At 38.5% G+C, this 23,770-nt stretch overlaps 2 protein-coding genes across 2 annotated transcripts in view; one reads left to right on the plus strand and one right to left on the minus strand.

Moving 5' to 3' along the window:
• Positions 1–5,932: 5,932 nt before the first annotated feature.
• Positions 5,933–20,523, plus strand: ikbkb (inhibitor of nuclear factor kappa B kinase subunit beta). The gene is made up of 22 exons (XM_010784216.1): positions 5,933–6,053; positions 6,907–7,022; positions 9,132–9,226; positions 11,564–11,684; positions 12,395–12,464; positions 13,461–13,549; positions 14,192–14,281; positions 14,370–14,494; positions 15,080–15,187; positions 15,277–15,406; positions 15,662–15,856; positions 15,961–16,075; positions 16,303–16,426; positions 16,518–16,669; positions 16,856–16,917; positions 17,052–17,152; positions 17,244–17,293; positions 17,390–17,489; positions 17,715–17,862; positions 18,293–18,390; positions 18,740–18,833; positions 18,996–20,523. Exons 2-22 carry the CDS (start codon positions 6,918–6,920, stop codon positions 19,050–19,052), a joined length of 2,229 nt encoding a protein of 742 aa, XP_010782518.1. The 5' UTR covers positions 5,933–6,053; positions 6,907–6,917; the 3' UTR covers positions 19,053–20,523.
• Positions 20,391–23,770, minus strand: part of vdac3 (voltage-dependent anion channel 3) — a 13,090-nt gene continuing 9,710 nt past the window's right edge. Inside the window, exons 6-11 of the mRNA XM_010784214.1 lie at positions 22,887–23,039; positions 22,736–22,788; positions 22,352–22,579; positions 22,044–22,194; positions 21,496–21,553; positions 20,391–21,411 (exon numbers count right to left, since the gene is read on the minus strand). Of these exons, the coding sequence (XP_010782516.1) occupies positions 21,320–21,411; positions 21,496–21,553; positions 22,044–22,194; positions 22,352–22,579; positions 22,736–22,788; positions 22,887–23,039 (735 nt within the window). The 3' untranslated portion in view covers positions 20,391–21,319. The remainder of the gene's footprint in view (positions 21,412–21,495; positions 21,554–22,043; positions 22,195–22,351; positions 22,580–22,735; positions 22,789–22,886; positions 23,040–23,770) is intronic.

A 23,770-nucleotide genomic window follows, 5' to 3' on the forward strand; every position in this document is an offset into this window, starting at 1 on the left:
GTANAAATCCAACTCATTAGCCAGATAAGTGCCTGCATAGCAGTGATCCTGTGCAGGTTTTGGCTCCGAGTGGTTCACAGATACACACACACACACACACACACACACACACACACACACACACACACACACACACACACACACACACACACACACACACACACACACACACACACACACACACACACACACACACACACTGAGATGAATCACAGTATCGTAGCAGGCACGTTCACCGATAACAGACACACACTGATTGCAGCAGCGGAGCACAACATCACCTCGTTCTTTTAGAATATGTAACATTATATCTTGCTTATATCTTAAAAGATTAAATGTGACGATGACAACATCAATTACTGGTTTTTACGTTATGTGAAGTGCTTGGGATGAAGTGTGAGTGTGACGCTGAGAGGTCAGTCATACTCCTCACCAGTTTAAACAGGTGGATGTAGATGGTTGGAGGTAAATACAGAGCTGCTGAAGTCAGAGTGAGAAAGTGTTGGGATGCCAAATGAATGAGCGAGCACAAGGACATCCAAAATCACAGTTTCACCTCCCATCACAGATGAACCATAGAATGTCATCATTATCACAATAATTATTTATCACATACCACAGCTTATGTGTTGGTCATTTTGAGTCAATTGTGTGTATGAACTAATCGACTGATTTGATTACAAGAGATTTAAATGTATTTTAATTGTAATTTGGCTAATTACTTCGAAATAAAAAGGGAGAACTACATGTCAAAATAACTCGATAGTATTATGTAATCACAAAGGATTCAACTGTATTTATGATAGTACTTAACACTTAACAGTGTTAATTGATCTTGATATTTTGGTTAAAATATCTTGATTCCTTTAAAGTGCACCAGAACTAGCGTTTTTCTTGACACATTAAATAATAACCGTGCAAAATGTCTAAGAAAGTATAACCATCCAAGGAACTCTTGAATCCCAGATAATTTGGAAGTTTATGGTATGAATTCAGAATAAAACATAACACCAATTAGCAGAATAGAACGCTGATGCTTCCCCCATAGATCAAATACACACGAAAAAAAAAGCTCTTACCAGAATAAAAGTCTCCTGAGTCGTTATCTTCTGAGAGTGTTTGCAGCAGTAGTGAGTGTCCTCAGTCTGAGCTCTTTACCCCTTTTTGCTGAGTTTTTATCGGAGCTCTCCGGTTGTCCCGGTGCGTGAAGGGGGAGGGCTCAGCGGGGAAGCTGTCCGGCCGGATGATGATGCAGCCTGCTGGGCGTTGCTGCTGCAGGCGGGACCGTCCCAAAGGGGTTTTCATCTGTGAATAATTTTATAAGGAAATCTGTTCTATTGAATGTATAATTTGATTAAATCTAAAAAAAAATTTAAAAAAAAACTAGAGCCAGGATTTATTTAATATTTCTCTGATCTGTTTTTAAGAGATGTTGTTCTATGTTAAAAACAGCCCACCTATCAACACCTGTGATCAAATATAAATATACTATAACATCAAACATTGTGAGAAGCATGTCGAGAAATATCATTGTAAAAAGTTAAACTTTAAGAAACCTTAATTATTATAATTTTTTTTAGAATATATTAGGACACAGATAGAAAAAAATTCTGTCAAGCTGGAAAATAAGTAAATCAGGTAAACATTATGTATAAGGGAAGTAACCTCATACAACATATTAATAATCAATAAACATATTACTACATTATGAACATCAGGCTAAGAAGAAGCCCATGCACCACATAAAACTTCACCACACATAAGATTTTATTTGAAATTAGGTATACTGTATTTTATCATTAATAAGTGATTTAACTAAATCTAAAAATACCAGAGCTCTTAAGTTGAAGTGTGGAGTGCTATGAAAAGTGCCACAATATTGATTTATCAGGCTGTGATTGTCTGTGTGTGACACTATATCTGTGTGGTTAACCACCTGGCACCAGGAGTCATTTGTTACAACCACAGTCCTCTTTATTCAACCCACCCCTTCCTCGGGAAGTCTGTCACTATGCCTCAAGAATAGCTCCATCTTTTCTTAGCACCCACAAAGATTTGATTTGCATTGGATAATTCATGTTCAGTGTTTTTATTGTCTGTTAACTCTGCATTAAATAGCTGAAAACATGGTACTCGAGGATTTAATGGGCCGTGGTAGATAGTTTGGTGTTTGCCATATTTGACCGCACTCCCACTGCATGATGATGAAAATCACACACACAACTTAATTATTGAATATTTACTCTACACCTCCCTTGTGATGAATTTAAAAAACATTCCAGTTATCCTTGATTTGACTGCCCATCACTTACATTGTGCAATGATTGGCAATACATTTTGGAAACTAGACAAACCACTTTTTTAAACATTTCTGTTTACTGTCTTCATGTGTGGGTGAATGTTTTCACGATTCCATGGACTCAGACTCTCCTAACCCAAAACAAAGTATCAAGTGCCACGTATAATGAATGTACAATGAACTCTTTTGGTTAAGTTTTAGCAAGACAAAACTTTTTATTTGTTTTTCAAATACAAATTAGCTGAGAGAATAGCTCTTGCTATTTTATTACAGAGAAATGTATCAGTGGTATCGATCTTTTCATACTGGTGATTATCGAAAAGCATTTAAGCCTATTTAGCAAGATGTCTGACTTTTCTTTTGGTGGTTACATTTCTACAACACATAAGACTCAGACAGCTAGTGAAGACACACATCAACATTTACAAAAAGGCATCAACAGATATGGCAAGGCAAGTTTATCTATAAAACCCACACACACACAGAAGCAACTAAAAGTGCTTTACATAAGGTCAAATAAGGTTTGAAACAGGTAAGAGAAAAAGGGGAGTAAAACAATACAACAAATAATAATAGGAGAGAAGCAAAGACAAGATAAGTGCAATTTGAGACCAAATGAAGTTGTTGATAAAGTTCCAACAGGGACATTTGGGGAGTATATTACATTACATTACATTAAATTAATCGATATTAAATCACACATAACAAGATGTGGGCCTCAACAATATCAGTGTGATGGCCACAACCACACAGGGTAAAACAATTACATGTACCCTCACCTTCAGTAGTTTTGCTTCAGTTCAGGTGCAGTAAACACATTTGATTAAAATGGTAAACTCTTTATTTGCTTTTAATCTGACTTTACAGAGTTTATTTTTACGACATTTTAGCACAGCTAACACACAAGTATTTGCTGGTATTAATTACTTTGTCTTTGAGTTACCGTGGCCATTGGGGGGGGTTACTTCCTAGTTTAGCAAAAGGTGAGGTTGAGCACTGAGGAGTGAGGACTCATACATACTGCAAGCAGCCAATTGAGACAGATTGGGAAAAACCACCTGCTTCCATGTCAAAGAGGGGATTTGGATTTTGTCAGTGTCCTTTTTGTATTCTGTTAATCTTAATTACCCCTTGGTTTGAACTTGGTTTGTCCAGACCACTATACTGTAAGTCCATTGGGTTTTCATTGTAGCAGGTCAGTTTGTTGAGTTAACACCTGTTAAGTTGATGGCATGTTTATTTGAGGTATTTTCTGTTGACCTCTTTTATAGGCCTAGTTATTAGATATTATTGGTTTATAATGTTTTCTCTGGATTTTTGGGTAAATAAAAACTCAGTTAATTTAAACAACTCCTGTGTCCAGTTGCCTTACTGCTTGGACCCTGACAGTCACTTATTAACTGTAAAGGTTGCTATAGCCATAAAATGTTCAACTGAAATGTTGGAGGCAGAATTAAAAGGGTCAAATTAAACAGAATAACATAGTGGAGAATAAACTCTTACTACCTAATTGAGGGCAACATTTAAGGCATTTTCCCCAGGCTACGTTTACGTAACTGAACTCATCTAAATAAGACAAGAAAGGTCTCATCATGAGGTCCTTTTGACTTCCATAGAGCCCTCTCCTTGAGTAAAAACATGCCTGGGAAAGAAAATCAGGAAGCGCCATAGTTTGTTAGAATAAACAGGAACATATTTCTACAAACATTTACAATCTGATAGTGCTCCTTACACACCCACAGATCACGTCAGAGGAGCATCAGATATGGGTTGGAAAATACATGTCGATGAAGTTTGTTGGTTACATCAGAGTGAGTCGTCAGTTTTCACCTGAGATATTCAATCTTTCAGTTTTGTCTTTCTTGTCATGGGTTTTATTTTTGCAATTCTGTTCTCCCTGTGTCTTGTCTTCCTTCCTGTGTTTTCCCTCCTGTGTCTGATTGTGTTCACCTGTTGCCATTGTGTTTCTACCTCCCCTGCCCAGCTGTGTCTTGTCCTGTGATTACCCTTCTTTGTATTTAGTCTTGTCTTCCCCTGTGCTCCTTGTCGGTTCATTGGTCTTTCCTGTCTCCTTCCAAGTTTGGTCACGGTCAATTTTTTGTTTTGATGCTACTTTGTGCTACCTGTTTATTTTATGTCATGTTTTGTCAGTCATCAGCTTTATAAAATAAAGCTTGCCTTTTGTTACTTGACCTTTTTGCCTTTTTTATTCTGCATTTGGGTCCTACCTTTTTCCCGAATCCTGACAATAACAGGTGATGAAATAAAAAAACATCACTGGTTTAATCTGGAAATTCTGAAGTGCATCCTCTATTTATACAACAACCATTGGATCAACAATGATACTGCAAAAGTGACAGAATGGTACAAAATAATAATGATATAAGTTTAAGTTAAAGACACATTAAGCAGTGTGATTAACAAAATGTATATCTATTTATTTAGAACTCTTATTAAAGTTTGTTTTTAAATTATGTAATTGGTATTTAGTTTTAAATAAGTATTGCAACCTTCATCAGATGTTGGATGACCTTAATCCTCGATCTTCTTGGAAATGCATTTGAGTACATATTCATATGACTAATAAAATGAAATCGGCATAACAAAATAGTTTTTGCGATCCATTTGAGGCACAGTATCTGGATATGTGTGCAATATATTTTTGAAATAATTATGATTCAGTTTTTATAAAAACAAGAACCACCTTAAAAAAAGGTTATGAAAAGAAAGATAAACAAAAAGCTTTTCCAGCTTGAGAGGAGGTGTAATTTTCAGGGTAAGATGTGACGTATTATTTGTTCAGTAATGTAAGCAGATGTCCTGAATGGTTTGGGAAGTTGATCCATCTTTTAGCGAGAAGTTGTTAAACCGAGCCTATAATTGTATTATGTCCATACCCAAAGCATGGCGCCACAGACTCCATAACAACATCAGTAAAATCATTGATTGTGCTTTTGTTAGCTTTCACACTTCTTTATTGACTAACAGATTATCCCACATAAATTATTATACTTTAAATGTCAGAATTAAATGTACCTCAGTGACCTCATGGGCTTCTTTCTGGGAAGATGACATAAATTAAAACTATATTCTCTACAATTTTACCAATTTTCACATTTTGTAAGCAAATTGATGTAAATGCTTTGTAATACCTACAGTACCAACTTCATAATATTGAAGGACCAAAACCTGCACCATACATTTTTTATTATTATATATATATTGTATTATTTAATTGTGTGGTAATGAGAAATCGATCGACACCTCCAAGCCGATCAGTGTCCATAATATTTAAAAAATATATATTTTATGTAAAATAAAAGCTAGTATTTCTACAACAAAATAATGGTATATTTCAAATGTGTACATGTGGGACATTTCAAGTTGAGTTGCACAAAATGAATTGCAGACTGAAATGACATCTTCTCAGTGAGCTCAATATCTATTTGACATGTCCAGGTGGATATTTTCACAAAAAATCATCTTAAAACGATGAATAATATATATGTGTAAACCGTGTAAACATGTGAAACTTTCTGGTTAAGCGTAGACCTGCAGCTGCCAGCTGCTGGAGACTTTTTGTGGGCGGGTCCTTCAGGTTTACAGGAAATGTGAGTATCAGGAAGTCGAGCGTTTTTGAGATTTGTTGTGTCGGCGAAGTGACTACCAAAATGTCCAACGTTTAACTTGTGTATATATATATATACAGAGTGTTAAAGAAAATCAGGTGTGAAAGCTGCCTCCGAAGTCTAAGGTAGGATTTAGTTTAAATAAGATGCTACTTTGGAGCGCATGTCTGCATTAAATAAAACCCAAAAACATGTCTCTGCAGTGTTTGTTATAACTTCAGACAACAGGAAACACGCACATAAGGATAACCATGTTCTGTCATTGCAGTGTTAAACAGGCCTGTTAATACAGCATGTGTAATAACTACTGCAGCCACTGACTGTGTTACCCGAAGTGGAAGAAGAAGGCTACTTAGCTCTTATTGAATAATACAACAGTGTAGAAATTATGTGTTTATTAAGTGTATTATCATCCAAATATAGCCTACTTACAAAACCAAAAGTATAAGCACTCAGTATGCAGAATACTAATTATTGCATTGGATTACATTACCCCTTCAATGTTGTAGCTGGTAAAGTTAAAACTTTATTCAAATCACATTATAAAATATACTGTTGGATGGCTTAATCCTTAATAATACCCGCTTATGTATTAATTAACTATATTTTTGTATTTATATCCGAATCTGAAATATGTAGTGGAGTAGTAGTGTGAGATGTGATGGGGAAAAAAGCATAAAGTTCCATATATGGCAAGTACAAGTAGGCTACCTCAAGATTGTTGTTAAGTACAGCCGCCTAGTATCTTGGGTAAGTTAAGTCCTCAAATATCAACTGTACAGGCCTCGTTTTTATAAAGATAACAACAAGGCACTTCTTCTAATGCCATCATCAGGCTACATTTAAAAATTGTTGTGTGGTTAAGATCTAATATTAGCAAAGTTGTTTCTCCATATTCTACTAATCATACAATTAAGTTTTCTGGTGTGAGCTTCAAGGGGCCACAATGTGTATAACTGTTGATTATTGTTATGTTAGCGTCCGAGGCCATGAATCGAGTCCCCCTGCAGCAGCAGCAGAGCTGTGGGTCCTGGGAGCGGAAGGAGCGCCTGGGCACCGGAGGATTTGGGAACGTCACACGATGGCAAAACAAGGTACATGGTCCGCTCACTGTCTGAATCATTGTCCCCATTCGAGAATATTTAAAAAAAAATGTTGACATGGTGATGTTTCCCAGCCGCCCATCGTTCAAAATGAGAGCTGTGAAAAAGAAAGAAAGAAAAGAAACACAATCCTTCGACTTCATAATCAATTCTTGATTCCAATGAGGAATAGCTCAGTGTCTCCTTGATTGAGTGTCATTTGTGAAAACTTAAGACCATATTGTTATACTGACACAACCCCTATGATTTATGGCTGACCTTCCTTACCTCCTGAACCCAGGCTGCTCCTATATTGTGAGGGCTTTGAGTTATGATGACATGAAGGAAAATGTTACCATGGAGTCAACTGTGGGCTACTACTTGAGCCTTTATTTTTTAAACTTTTGTTGTTATATTGGCACCAATAATTATGTTGAATTAGCTCTAAGCAGTTCCTGTTGGCAATGTATCACTACATGTACAGTCAGTTATCATAGGATTACCTGGATACTAAAGAGAACATAAAAAACCTGATGATTCTCCGATGAAGAAGGTTCACTCATTGAGAAGGATTTTATTTTTCTATAATTTAAAAGGAAGCTTGTTTGCAATAGAGGAATAGGTTATAATTATATCTTCAGGAAGAATAAGTCATACTGAATCTAAAAATATGTGTATTATGTCTGTGTTGAGATTTTACTGCAATATTATGACTCAGAGAAGTGACAAAAAGATTCCTAAACATATTGCCCTCTGCACCCCCCTCTTAACTCACTGTTTGAAAGTCTCTGCCTTAAGACAATAGAATTGCGCCGAAAATGCTTGCCTGCACTCAAATCCATGTTTTTGATAACTCTTTCGTTTACATCTTGCATACCAAAAAAAAGAACTGTTAACCGAATTTGTTCAAATGGGTTGTATGATATCAGGAGGGAAGCTGTCTCTTAGTCCTACAGAGAGCTATTGTAATGATGACCATTCGAGTCACAGGATGAGGGAATTGTAAAGTTGCATTTGCACAATATGGGAACAAGGACCTTCCCCTTCCTCTTCCTCTGTACGTGTACTTGAGTTGTATTAGTCACACTCACTTTCAAGGAACAGTTAGACCTTGCTTTGAGCCAGACAGCATCAGCATTTGAATGTAGTTATAGAAGTGATGTCGAGTCCAAACGGCAGGAAAGCATAATTTCAAATACTTTAAAATATAAAAGATTATTATACAAACGCAACAGCGTTTTTTGACTTCTCCCTGTTCAGCTGCATCCCCGAGCATTCCCTGCATAATTTGGCGTCAATTACACATATGCTGTGTATAAAAGTCTAGAAATTAGCAAAAATAAGTTTGTCATGTTGTTTAATTCTACTGCAATTTACAGTAAGCAAGAAGTAATCTTCAATAGTAAATGATGTATTGTTAAACGGTAAAATCACAGCGAAGTATCAATGATGGCAGAGCATTGTTTAAGAGGAAATGAAAATGACTATAAAGGGCACTGCAAATGCTGTGATGTCTTCACTTCCTGTATAAAGATTTTACCGTTTTCCTTCCTTAATGACGGCACTATAAGCTATTATTAGTTGATAGATTAAGTTATGGGAAGCAGGGACTTCACTTCCTTTATAAGGATTTCCCCGATTTCCTTCCTTAATGACAATACTATAAGCTATTATTAGTTGATAGATGGATCTAGGGGAAGCAGGGTGGGTGTGCTTTCCTCGTTGTGATACTTGTGTTGCTGATTATTTTTGGCAAGTTGTTAAATTCAGATTGTGTTTATTGATTTTCAGGAAAAATTGTAGTCGTTTATGTTTTGTGTTTGTTCTCCATTCCCTCTCTTTTTTATCAATTATTATTAAGAAATACATTGGCAACGACCCTACTGATAAACTTATATCCCCTGCTATGTACCATCTCAAATGTGTTTTATTAATGTTCTATTGGTAACTGTTTACTGAAACAATGAATACTTGTTTAAATAGAGAAAATAAAAGGCTGATATTTTCAATATAAAATGAAATATTAGTTTCTGCCCTAAATCTAAACGCACAATAAACCATAACAACTTTAACAACTGAACTATACCTACAGTATAACAATGTGTGTGTATGTGATTTCAGGACACAGAGGAACAGATTGCTATAAAGCAGTGTCGTCAGGAGCTGAGCGAGAAAAACAAAGAGAGATGGTGTCTTGAGATCCAGATCATGAAGAGGTCAGTTTCACACTTGCACATAGCCTACTAAAGGGCCTCAGAGCAATAACAAAAAAAACTTCCTTTTGGATCCAATCGGTCTCTCTCTCTCTCACCCTCAAGCACCATTCATGTACAGGACACTCAGCAGCTTCATCATATATTTGCAATATGTGTTATTTTCTTGGCTGATTGCCTTTATTAGATATTTTACAGTGCAGGTGAAGATGGGAAATATATACAGTATATAGAGAGAGAGACAGAGTGGGAGGCAACAAAGGTTATCTGTTTTTTGTCATGACCATTAAGACACCAGACCACTCTCCAATCAGTGTTTGTGCTTTAAACAGAAATGTATGTGGGACCATATAAACACAAACTTAACTACAATATTAAAGCTGTAAAATGTATTTCGTCACAGGCCATGCCCTCAGTATTTGGCAATAAAGAAACATCTGACTACTCTTCTCTTAGGTCAAGCTAAGATAATAGTCACATTTCATTTATGATTTAATAAAAATTACCAAAGGTACACTAAGTTCTCATCAGGCACTGTTTTGTATTTAAAATCAAGCAGCAGCCATTAGTTGTGCAACATGCAGCAACTTCTTTTGTTTGTTTTTTGTTTGACCGACGCACCTTGCCTAAGTTTGTCTCTCTGTATACAAATGATTCAGGCTGATTCATCTTACTGTTTGACATATTCAACTTAGCCGTCCAAACTATTTTATGCTTTGCCTTAAAGCTCTGTTTGGCATGAGAGACAAGTGTTGGTTTGACGTGTTGTAACTCACCGCGGTACATTCCATGACACGCTCGGGGCTTATGAGTTTGACATTTGACTCTATGTACCCATCTGTTTCACAAGTTTTCTCAAAATGCAAGAAAAAGCTTAATTTGTATCCTGAAATAGTAGAAATCACTCAAGCCATTAAAACATTAGGACAGCATGGGGTTTGGGTTATTTCTGTCGGTTGGCGGTTATTTCTGAAAGGATAATGTACCGCCTCCTCATTTTGCTTTGCGTTGGAGGGTTTGATTTCCCTACACGTCTGCTTTGTCTATTACCGGTCTTAGTTTGGGTGTCGGGTCACTGGAGCCGGATCTCAGTTCATGCAGGTTTTGCTTTTTTTTGTGTGTTTTGTCATTTGCTGGTGCAAACATGATTATAAAACCATTTATTTCCTAGTCCCAGTTTAACAAGTGTGTTGTTTTCAGACAGACATGGTCAGGACCACAACCCTTCGTGCACCCACGCTCAACTTGTGGAAAAACCACAGGGCAGGGGACACATACATGGCACCCTACCATTATATTATTACAGCTACTTAACAAAGATGTACACATGCTTATATAACGACACATCAACTTCACAATGTTTTAGTTATAATGTGTTTACAGTGCTTGTATTGCAAGACCATCTGCTGAACAACATGAAAAAATTGTTTATCAGACAATCTTGTTCAGGTTCACTGTTTTATCCCACTCTCTCTAACTCTTTTTGTACCCACGCCCCCAAAAATGTGTTTCATGTAAGCTGAAGAGAGGCACAACAAAGAGAGGGATTAGAGTGAGAGAAATACTGTCCATTATTCTAAAGGTTTGCAGGGGAAAGATAACATCTTACTGATTACAACTTAACCACAGCTTATGATTCTTGTAAAAGGTATCATACATCGCCATCGTCTGCATCTGGAATCAGTTTGAGTTTGTTATCTTTATTTCTCTTTAGTTTTTTTCAAAAAGTGCCTGACCCTGTGAGTATCAGGAACACATTGTTTCAATCAAAGTTATAAAACAGCAGGACATGTGAAAAAGACAAAAGTAACAGAGAAGGTCAAGGGAGTATTGGGATGAGTAAACTGATGAAAAGGTTTGCCCGTTATTGCGAAAGTAAGCTGTTTTAGTTTTTAGACACAGCAAATGATATGACATGCAAGAAAAATATTATTTCTGATGTCATGCAGGTATAATCTGAGAAAATGATGGATTGTGTTTTTTCATAAAGATTAGTCTAGATATAGGAATGCCTCCCAAGAGGTTTCAAGATCAATCTGAGGAGTAGATCAACACGATGGTGAGGGGGGAAAATATAGTGGTCTAAATATTTTTCATACTTTTCTCAAATCTCTTTAGTGTGAAATTCTTTAAAAACCTACTCAAATAACTCTCTTTTAAGCCTTACAGAGGAAGACTCTCTTACAACTCTTCAAAAAAACTGCACAATGACTGCTATGTTTATAAATATATATTTAAGGTCTAAAATGGCAGCCCTAGGAGGTGGATTATTGCGGAAGTTATATGAAATGATAACTTCTGCTTCCACTAACTGATGTCTGCTCCTCTTTACTCTCATAGGTTGGATCATGTCAACGTTGTCGCAGCCCGAGAGGTTCCTGAGGGAATGCAGAAATTGGTGTTCACCAATGACCTGCCGCTGCTGGCAATGGAGTACTGTCAGGGAGGAGATCTGAGAAAGGTATATATATATATATATATACTGTATATATCTGGGATGTGTTTGAGAATGTGTGTGCACAAATGTAGTTCAGGACACTGGACCCTTAGTCCTTTCAAGGAGCAGGAATGGTTTGTGTTGATAATCCTTTTTGCATGAATTCCTTCAATAAGATCAGACTGTGTTTGTGGAATAAAGAATACAGGCACATCAAAATGTCCCTTTTTTTACTGGGTTTAAGATGCTCACCCATAAATGTTTTTTAATCTGAAACAAACTAAGTGTGCAGCCTGAGGAGCTAGACGATGTTGGCACCAGGCATCCAGTAGAGGAGGAAAATGTCAACCGTCACAAACCACAGTGTCATAAAACTTTCAATGACGGCCAAAAACGCAAAGGTTGACTCTTTAATCCCGCCTGCCACAAGCTTCAAGTAGTTTTAATGTTATTGTTTCAATTTAAACAAATCAAAGGATTTACAGCAGAAGTGCTAATTTGCCAATTTGTAAAAGTACTTTTAGTTTGAATCTAAAAAATTTTTATCTAAAAAATCTAAACCTCGGCAAGACCAAGTGGTACCGAGGTGTCCCTGAGCAAGGCACCGTTCCCTACACTGCTCCCCGGGAATGCGACCGCTTTATAAAGAAAAGCAGAACCTTGTAAAACATTAATAAAGAAGACAGATATTAATGCAATTCTTTGTATCATATGTCTGTTTGTTCTCTATGCAGTATCTGAACCTCCTGGATAACTGCGCTGGAATGAGAGAGGGCTCTGTTTTGATTCTGTTATGTGACATTTGTGAGTATCCTGCCCGATCCCCCAGGCTGTAATGGGACTATAACAACATTTTCAAGCATGTGGAGATGAAAGGGAGGGATTCATTGTGAGATTGGGTGAGCTGGCAGCGTGATTAGTTTCCTTTAGTACGGACACTCATGATGTCATCAATGACCCTTAACCACCAACCTCTTAGTCACCATGGCGACACGTCACGCTCAGACGGAGGTTTACGTCAGCAATTGGAAGCTCACGCTTTGACCCAAACATGATATAAAAATGCTCACATCAACAAGACCTTGTATACATTGTATATTACACACTGTATACACAGCGACACAGTACACATATGGGATGGATCACACAGAGTTAGAGTGTATAGAGAGTAGAGTAATCAACACACACACACACACACACACATAAACTCCTTTTACTGTTACCCACTGAGGACATTTCCTGATTATGAGTGATCACCTTAAAACTGTAAAGAGTGAGGGTAAAGACATAGTCATGCACATCCACACCCTAACACACACACACACACACACACACACACTGACGCTCATACAGTCAGGTGCTCCAATGGTTACGAGTTCCGCTTTGTTGAACACTCTTTGCCAGCACACACGCTACTCACCCTTTGGCGCGTACAATAAAGTGACATTGTGGTTTCTGCTGAGACAAAACATATTAGACATTAACTTCAGTTAGAGCACACTAAAGGCTACATACATGTAAATACCGGCCTTATCATCTTATGGGCTCTATCAACCCTCATCCAACCAATAGTTTTTTCTTCTTGAATTATCATTGATTATGTAAATAATGAATTTGCACTAGTTGCGGTCAATTTGCATTGTTCGTCGATGTCTAGTTCACATACTTTGTTACTTTTTTCATATGAGAGTAAGCCAGGACTCTTCAAATCATTTACAAAGCATTCACCTTGTACTCTGCGTTCTTTTTTCTTCTCATTTCCTCATGACTCTTATCCCTTCTTATTCCTTCTCCCTTCAGCGTCAGCTCTTACCTACCTCCATAAGAAGAGGATTATCCACAGAGATTTGAAACCAGAAAACATTGTGCTGCAGCAGGGAGAGAAGAGAGTGAGTTAAGGACCCTGTGAACCGTCTTTTTATGACAAATACACCCTAACCACAACAGAGAGGTTTATTTTAAAGCTTTTTGTCTCAGTGTGGGTTTTTTCCCAATAAGTGCAGGAAACTTTACTCTCACGTCCACATGTTTACCCTCCACAGTTAAGCACAACTTTGCTGTACTGAATATTTAATTTGGAAAACTCACTCCTTTAGATTTGCACTTCATCTCCTACCTTCCTCTACTTTGATTTTACTTGTTGCATCCCCCAGCCTACAGTATATCAACAACAAATGATGAATGTCATATACATGAGGCCAGACATATAAAAAGGTTATATATTCACATTTATGCACATTGCTAAGTTTATAGAAACAGACCATATCTGCGCCAAGTTTACAGTCGAACACTTGTTTTTGTCTGGCATACACTTATCTAAGATATAGGCTTTTTGTCAGTCAGATATCAACAAAATATGTTTGCCAGCACAAATAAAGCACAAATAAAGCTGTTTTTAATGTTTCACAGGGATTATGCTGACCTTTACGAAACAAATCAAACTCCAAGATGTAGAGCTATTCCTTTAAGTTATTAATTTGTCAATGTAGAATGAAAAAATGCTGATTTTTTTTCCTCCCCTTTATTCTTAGTTGATCCACAAGATTATTGACCTGGGCTATGCTAAAGAGCTGGACCAGAGCAGCCTGTGCACCTCATTTGTGGGAACTCTTCAGTACCTGGTAGGTAACTAAAACACATTTTCCACATGATCTTCTCACCATACGCTGGACAGTAACCGCTGAACATGTTTTCTCTTATCTCCTCGAGGCTCCAGAGCTCATTGAGAGACAGAAGTACACGGTCACTGTGGACTACTGGAGCTTCGGGACCCTGGTGTTTGAGTGCATCACAGGATTTAGGCCTTTCTTACCAACCTGGCAACCTGTTCCTTGGTAATACCACATTTTGAAAATGCTTTTACCTGAACTAAGTTGTTGATTTGATTTGTTTAACGTGAAGTCGTGTTTTTCAGGCTAGTTCGACAGTTATGCAAGTCTAAATGCCCACATTTCTCACTTTTCAACTCCTATTTTCACTCTTTTTTTTGTTGCTTTTATACCTTTCTTTAGACAGGTTATCTTTTGCAAATCAAACCTTAACAATGATGTTTATCAACATTAAGCACTTAAATTAAAATGTATTGCTATGTGACTGGCACACAGGGACTATATAAATAAACAATGCCAAAGCAAAGAATTGCAGGATATGTGAGTTGTGCCAACGCCAATGCCCCTTGTGCCTCACTAATATAATGAATAATAGATATGAAACTCATATGGGGGGGGGTCTGGTTACATGTGAAAATACTCCCTCAGTAGAGGTTCAGTTTCTGGCATGTAACTTGTTGTGTTTGCAGGCTGGAATTTCCCATTATCAAAAAGCAAATAAAATGTTGGAAAAAACATTTGTATGCACAATATTCAACTCCAGAGATGTTAAGGACTTTTTTCTCATGTAATCCATCGGTATTATTTCAGGCACAACAAACTGAAGCTGAAGCAGGACAAAGATATTGTGGTCTACGAGGACCTCTTGGGGGACGTCCGTTTCTCTCAACATCTTCCTCAGCCCAACAACCTCAACAGGTGATTTTGTCAATGACAGACATACACAAAAAAATACTAATCTGATACTCCAATTATCTCAGTCTAATATGTTGGCTGGTGTTTGGCAGTCTGTTATTAGTGAGACTGGAGAGGTGGCTACAGCTGATGTTGAAGTGGTCTCCTCAGGAGCGTGGCAAAGAGCCCGGCGCTGCACCCATGGACTGCTTCTCCCAGCTGCAGGTCGTTCTGCAGCTCAAGGTCAATTGAGTATTTCATTAATTTATTATTTTCATGTTGTCTTACTTTCATGTTTTTATTGTTCAGTTAGGCCTCAGTGGTCTGATGTTGATGATATTATATTAGTAAAAGATGGAAACATTCCTAACTTTCTAAGAGCCAAATCAGTGTTTACATTTTATAGAATTAGCACAGATGTGCACCTTTTTTCTATTTAGACAAACTCGTTTTTCACATTCTTTCTGCAATGTGTTTGGCCTTTGTCTCTTCCCTCAGCTGGTCCATGTCCTGAACATGATTTCTGCTAAAATCCTGACCTACTCTGTCTCGGAAGAAGAGACTGTGGCCGACCTGCAGCTCAGGATAGAGAAAGACGCCAGCATCCCTGCAGCCAATCAGGAGCTCCTGCTGGAAGCGGGACTAGCCTTGGAGCCTCATGGACTGGCCACACAGTGCGCCATAGATTACTCAGTAATATCAGCATCAACATAGCACATGCAATACCTTCACAAAGTAATCAACAGGAAATGTTATAATGGAGTGAGTTATAGAAATATTGTTATCTTTGTCTGTAGGAGATTGATGGGCGACGGACAGACTTGCCTCTGGTCTTCCTGTTTGATCGTTCCTCTTGCAGTTATGAACCTCAATTTGCTCCTCGCACCCTTCCAGAAAACATTCGCTTTGTCCGTGAGTACACAACAATAAGCTAAGCTGTTGCTATCTACAAACATTTATCGGCTTAAACACCATGGATACATTTGCTTCAACTTTTCAATTATTTGGGTACTCAAGCAACCTTTTTTGTATGTATCAAACATATGACACTAAAACCTTTTTTTACTACCTTGGTAAGATTCCTTTGCTCTTGTGTGACTGTGTTTCTCTCTCTCTCTGGTTCTTTGTCTTTGTCACAGAAAACGACCCTAAACACGTCCTAGCTTACAGCTCTCTGAGGAGAACCTGCGGCCAGGCGTGGCACACCATCCGCTCCCTGAAGGAAGACTGGCAAAGACTGCAGCAGGGCCAGAAAGCTGCCATGTAGGGCATACACAAATACACACACAAACTCCCACACACAACATACATGCATTTAATAAAACAAACACATTTCTTTGCCTCTTTCTTTCAGTATGAGCCTGCTGAGACACAATTCTTCACTTTCCAAACAGAAGAACGAGATGGTGTCCATGCACCAGAGACTCATGGCCAAGCTGGACTTCTTCACCACCAGCCTTCACATAGACATGGATAAATACCAGGAACAGACAGCAACTGGGATCGGTACTATTTTAAAAAAAAATAAGCGTGTTTGTACAGAGCAGGAATTTTACACTACAGCCGCCAAAACTACATTTAATCCGTCCTTTAATGTTAATTATGATTTGCCTAATTTGGTAGAAAGTGCACCTGAATGGCTAGAGGAATTTAGTTTGCCCCTGACTAATGATAGTGCTTTTATATTTGTAGCGTCAGAAAAGCTCCTTGGCGTGTGGAGGGAGATGGAGCAGACTGCTGTCAGCTGTGGTCAGGTAGAGTTGAGTGTGTTTATGTGTTTATGTGTGTGTGTGTGTGTGTGTGTGTGTGTGTGTGTGTGTGTGTGTGTGTGTGTGTAAGAAGTAGTCAAATGTGCATTAAAGACAATAAAACCCATGTGTGTGTCTAGGCCAAGGTCAGTGAACTGGAGGAGGAGATGATGCAGCTGCAGCCAGACATAGTGGATGTGCAGAGACAGCCCTGTAGGAGTGGAGAGGCCCTGGACACACTGTAAGTGCGAGCCAAACTCAACTTTAAAAACTGAAGAAATTAACTGCTTTGTGATCTTTAACCCTTCTCTCTTCCTCTCTTTGTTCCTCAGGGAAGGAAAAGCCATGGAAATGTTTCGCAAACTCCGAGAGAAACCCAGAGGTTTGGATAGCATGCTTCTGTTCGCCTTTTCATAACAATCATTACAGTGTTTCCATGTGAAAATAAACATGGCTTTTTTTTCTTTCCCCTGCTCAGACCAGAGGTGCGCAGGGGACGGTCAGGAGGTGGTGCGCCTGGTGGTGCAAGCTGTGCAGTTCTACGAGAGGAAGCTCCGAGACTTCTACACACACCTCAGGTAATAAGACACAAAACACTATATATTTTCTGAAAGTCTAAAAAGACAATCGAACAAAGATGTAGCTCAATCTGAAACTGAATGAGTTCTGAGCAGCTCTGAATGTGCAATGCATTACTGTATCTGTATGAAATGAAGCGAGATATTGCCAAATATACTTCTTTGATGTAACGGTAATGTGAATGGTAAGTGTTTTACTGTAAATGTGTTTGTTTTATTATGCAGTAAGACAGCAGTGTGCCGTCAGCGGGTGATGGAGCTGCTGCCTAAGGTGGAGGGGGTGGTCCAGAGGATGGCTGAGAGCGAACAAGTGCTGATGAGTCTGCAGGAGAAACGTCAGAGGGAGCTGTGGAACCTGCTCAAAGTCGCCTGTGTACGGGCGGACACACACGGACACACACACGCACATGCACACACACACTCACTCACACCTATTCTCACTGGGGGGATGACTGTCAATTGCCTATATTTAATGATACGAGTAGCCACAGTGTATAACCATATAATAGCAGCATGTATAGAAAAGTTTCACGTAATTCTCAAGAAAAGTGTAATTTGTTTACATTTGTTTCATCATGTTTGGTGGACTTTTACGATGAGACCATAGATTATATTTAAAGAATTATGTACATTCATCCCAAGTAAAAAAAAAAGGCTATTCTTAAGAAGATGCTTGACCTGTGTGTTTTGTACCTACATGTACTCTACTTTGATATTTAAACATACAAATGCCAGAGACAGTAAGAACTTCCAGGTGCTTGATGAACTAACACAGAATACAATTCATCATCTTTTCTGTGCAGAGCAAAGTTCGCAGCCCAGTGAGTGGGAGTCCTGAAGGATTACGAACCCCCTCGTCAGTTCCGCCTCTGCTCACCCCCAGACACAGTTTACAGCAGTTGTGAGTCTACACGCACACGCGCACACGCGCACAGACACAGACACACAGACACACACACACACCCCCCACACCTGGGTATAAAACGGATTTCCATTCAGGGTTTAAAAGACTCATCTTTTACAAATGTTGTTTAGGACTATTTTTTTTCAGGTATGCCTACTACTTTAATCATGACGTTTTCCTGCAAGCTGATGGTCTTCTAAAAACTTTAATTTAGCTTTCACACACTCCACACCGCTTCTTTTCATTAGCAGAGACTTTCAGAAAGGCACAAATGCAATTACACAGATAAGCTATCATCAAAACTATGAGTACTGTCTGCATGAATCACTGTTGGTTGTGTCTGTAGAGACGAGTCTCTTGTGGAGGAGAGCAGGACATTTGAGAGTCGACTCCAGAGTCTACTGAATGACACCATCCAGGAGTCAGAGAGCAGTATGGACGTGCGTACACAATGTATCTATCTATCTACATGCTTACTTTCCCCTCTTCAGCTCTCTCACACTGAGATGCCTAGCAGATGCCTGCTGTGGTTTATGATAATTGATTCTCTGCATTTAATGTGATGACTATTAAAGAGACGCCACCCTTTGTTTTTGTCCTAGATGTTGAGGGAGTGGACGTGGATGAGTGCCCAGAATTTCTCCAGTGACCTCTCCTAATTTGGGTTTCATTCTTTTGCTTCCATGAGTTACTCTACTGCCCCTGTGTGGAGGAGATGTCAAACTACATCAGAATGTAGCACAAGCTGGTCTGTGAAAAATGTGAATATAGAGTAATATCTGATGAAACATATTTGCTCAATTAGATTTAGGAGTAGGTAATCTTTCTCGGTCTGACATTGTAAAATACGGAAATTAAATTTAAAGCCAAGTGCTTTGAAGCAAATCTTTCCGATTTTAATCAGAGGAACTTATTTAAGCAGGATCTTATTTATGTGCCCATTTTCCATTTTAGCACAACATTTATTTTAGTTTTGGGGTAAAAAAATATCCATTTAATTGGTATCATGTATCAAATAAGATGGTCCTAACAAAGCATTTAGAAAATCTCATATTAAACTTGCGTACACTTGTCACAGCATGAAGGGAGGCTTGCACGATGTACAAAGCACAAAACTCAATCTCTCTATAAAAAGCTGACACACATCGAGACAGTTTTTTCTTTAGATTTAAGAGAGATAGAATTCACAAATTAGATGAAATTGAGACAGCAATATTTCTCTTTTTTTTTCTTCAAGATATTCATTTCCAATTGTTTCATAATGTTTGGTGGATTTTTATTAGGAAACCACTGATTATATTTTGAAGACTTATGTTCATTCATCATGTAAAACATTTTATATTCTAAAAATATCCCTTGACCTCTGTGTTACATACCTAAATGTCAATATTTTTGCATTTTTATGTATTTCTCACTGGACCAATATTGTTCTTGCAAATGTTATTTTATTAATGAAAAGTGTTTTTGTCATCTATTGAATCTCATAAGGAGGGTGTGTTCAAAATAACAGCAGCAGTCCAGTATCAATAATGTATCTAGTATGCAATAATAAGTGTTTTGAGGCTTGTTATGTTAAATTCATGTTGAAACTGGTTCTCTCTTTGCTTGGTGCAATAGGGTGAAAACAAAGCACATGCAAAAGTAGAATCCAATTTATGAACTGTTGCAAAACTGTGAAAATGGCTTTAAAACTAAGTACATTTTAATGAACTTGAACAGGGTATTCTAGATATCATTCTAACTATTTGAGGTATTATTGTGTATAGATTCCACAAAGTGATGACAATTGTTACACATTCTGTCATAAGTGTCTGTGATATCTTGCCTTTCTTTGAACACACGCTGTGCTGTTAAGATTTTTAAAATGTAGAATTACAAAATCTGACCATTATATCATTATGTACAACAACAGTGATGTTGTAACTTGAATACAGTATTTTACTGTACTGTAAGTGGTGTTTCCTTTAAACAAAACAAATAAACAGCCCTCAAAATCATAGTGTTTAACATTGTTTATTCCAATAATTCAATAAAATCAGTTTGAGGTCCTAACTGTTGACTAACTCTCCTATACAAAGCACAGCACAATGACATGTCGTGGTAAGGGATTCGTAGGTACAGGAGACAAAACGAGACAGGATAAAAAGAGTCACATTTCTGTTGGCCTTTTTACCAAACAGAACCTGAAAATAGATATTTAGGCAACTGAAGGTTCGCAGTTTAAAACTGTTACTGAGGTCCATTGGTGGAATAAGCCAGTCCACTCACTCTGAGGATCTGCTACTATGTTGTATTTCCTGCATTTTCTCTCCAGCTTTTATTGCATCCGTTTACAGTCACCGTACTTGTCAACGTGACAATGAAAAGACAAAAAAACTTCTCCTCAGCCTTGAAAGCATGCAAATAACCAAAATATACAAAAACAAGCATCATCTAATAAACTTATTAATGGTTTAAATCAGGCTAAAACAAGCTGACCACACAGTCAAAATAAGAAAGTGCTTCAAATGTTATTTCAGGAAGAAAAGGATAGGTTTAAGACGCAAATGCTCTATTAATAGTGCACTTTGTCTCAGCCAATTATTTAGAGAATGGGGCGTTCACATTAATTTCTGTTTGTCCTTCTAATATATTTTGATACAAGTTATGCTCAAAGGTTGGTTGGAGCTGTAAAGGGTGTAATAATCAAAAGTAATCAACACGAAACAATGATTGATTCTTTATAAACCACACTACCGGAGGTCTTGGAGGCTACTCTGGGATAAGGCCAACAAACGCGTCTTTCTGTGTGCATAAGTGTGTAGGACTCAGTGGGAAGATGTGTTTACAAGTTGCTGGTTGGACCTTTCGCTGGTTTCACTTTTGGCCACTTTATTATTTTCTTGTGTTGTTTTCCTCTCTTTTTGTCTGTCCTCCTGCTGTCTCTTTATGCCTCCAGCTCGAAGCCCAAGCCGATTTTGTGGCCACCTCCGTTCACGTTCTTCCCATCAATCAGACCTGAGAGGGTGAGCTTCACTCCTGAGGTAAGAAAGTCAGAATATGTATCAAGAAGCCATGACTAAGTTGTATTGGATTGTTGTAACAGAAAGAAAATCAGCTAACCTGGCCTGAGGGTTTGAGTGTATCCAACTCCAACAAGGCAGGCGTTGTTAACTTTGGCCTGTGAGGAGAAACAAAACATGAGGGACGCGTGAGATAATCATGAACACAGCAATAACAGAGTAGACCGATTGGACTGTATGATGGATAATCATGATCACTGGTGCACACATTCCTGAAAATGAATTATAATAATTGGTGAGCTCATGTCTTTCCATTATCAAATGTCACTATATCAAGTATTTCAGTTCATTACTAAATACCTGCAAAGCTAAAGACATTTCTATCAGCCTCAGCTGTTCTTTAAGTTTAGTGCCAAATGTTAGCATGCTAATATGCTTAACTAAGACGCTAAACATAGTCAAATATACTTTCTAAACATCAGCATTTTAACATTGTGTGCATTTAGCTCAAAGAACAGAGTTGCTAGTGTGGCTGCAGACTCTTTGTAATGTTTATTTTGTTCCTCTATTCTCCCAAATTGAAATATATAATTCCTTATGAGCTGCTAATTGATGCTGTCTTATCATTATGAAATTGTCAGTTCTTACAGACAGGGAGGTATCCTTATCCAGCTGGTATTTGGCTCCAATTCCAAAGCGTGTGTTGTTGCTGCCAGCTGTCCAGGCCAGTTGTACAGCCGTCTCCAAGTTGCTGTTCACCTTTTGGTAGATGGAGCCACCGAATTCCGTGCCGTCATTACTGAAATACAAAAATAAATTGTTGGAGATAAGAAGGAGCGGAAATGAGTCTAAACTTCATGTTTCATCCTGGGGAAATGCTTCCTCTCATTACCGCCATCATCCAATATATCACTTCCTTTTCCTCTTTTTCACTTTACTGTGATGTTGGGACTCACACGCTGGTGTGAAGCTGGAAGTCCCCGGCCTTGTATCCGAGAGAAAAGTTGTTCTGGGTCAGGTTAGATTTGGCTGTGTCAAAAGCCAACTGGTAACCCGCCAGCCAGCCCTCAAAGCCCAGCACAGCAGCAGCGTGGACGGTGGGACCGGCCATGTCGAAGTCCAGGTCACAGCCAACGTTTACGAACTCACGCTTGTAGCCGGTCTTCAGTTTGGCACTCTTCTTGCTACAAGGAATAACAAAGAGAGACAATTGTGACAGTCATTAAGAAGTTTATGTTGATAGTACACCCATGTATTCATTTAAGAACTGTTTTCACTGTATAGTCAATTAATTTTGAAGATTTTGGAGCTATACTTGGCGTGAGCACGATTGCTCTTACCCGGTGTTGGGCACAAATGACGCGTCCAGACCGAGCTTCAAACCCTTAGCCAGCTACAGACAAACAGAAACAGATCATAAGCTTATATTCTAACTGAAAGTGAATGTATTGATGTTATGAACATTGTTTGAGATTACTAATATGCAATCACCTGGTCCTCCATGGTGATTTCTGTGGTCAGAGTGTTGTCTGTGTTCCATTTCTGGTTGAAGTTGAGGCCCAGGTCGCTCACTTTGTACTTGGTCTCCAGGTGGCCTCCTGACTTCCCTGTGTCGGTGTTGTTGGAGCCAGAGGTGGCAAATTCCTGCAGCACAAAGAGGGACGAAGTGATGAAGGGGGGGATGGAGATGTCAAATGAGATGGGTAGGGAGGCAGAAAGGCACATAAGAGCTCAACTACAGACACGAGTGGCAGAAAGGGAGAGAGAACATACACAGAGAAAGAAGAAGAAAAGACAAAGGCGAGGTAAACAATTGTTCTCTGCTCTTCCTCTGCCACACATTCCCTCTCAGGTTTGTATGTCCAGTTATTTATCGGAGGATCTACACCTTTAAGATGGAGAAATTAGGTAGAATATTAAAATATAGGCAGGACTGTGAGGGAGAGGCTGGTTGTGTTAATTACACGGTGCAGCAGTTGGATTAGGGTGTGGCTCGGACGAGCTACCGCTGCAAAGACACATTAAGCTCAAAGCCTGCACAGATCGTCTGCACACAAACACATCACTGGTATAACTGGCTTACCCCGAGGTGCACCTGTGATTAAATATTATTTATGCACACAAACACTCTCTTACCATCTGACAGGAACATCCAAAGAAGAAGCAGAAAGAAGAGAAAGGAGAGGGTTAGGGGAAATCCACACAGAATGAACATGCTCATTGGGAAAATGAATGAAAAACAGAAAGCAGAACCCTGTGAGGTTAGTCAGAGGGAATGCATTTATAATGGTTTTTTATGAGGTTTGTGTCAAGAGAGAGAGAGAGAGAGAGAGTGTGCATTGTGTCGGGGGGCCCGGTTCATGATGGTACCCCAT

This window comes from Notothenia coriiceps, unplaced genomic scaffold, assembly GCF_000735185.1.
Source record: "Notothenia coriiceps isolate Sejong01 unplaced genomic scaffold, NC01 NC01_scaffold00026228, whole genome shotgun sequence".
Lineage (NCBI taxonomy): Eukaryota > Metazoa > Chordata > Actinopteri > Perciformes > Nototheniidae > Notothenia > Notothenia coriiceps.

Coding starts and splice junctions, on each gene's coding strand:
- ikbkb (XM_010784216.1), top strand. CDS start 6,918: ATGAATCGAGTCCCCCTGCAGCAGCAGCAGAGCTGTGGGTCCTGGGAG. Junction 14,282..14,369: donor TGGGAACTCTTCAGTACCTG/GTAGGTAACTAA, acceptor TATCTCCTCGAG/GCTCCAGAGCTCATTGAGAG. Junction 16,076..16,302: donor AGAAAACATTCGCTTTGTCC/GTGAGTACACAA, acceptor TCTTTGTCACAG/AAAACGACCCTAAACACGTC.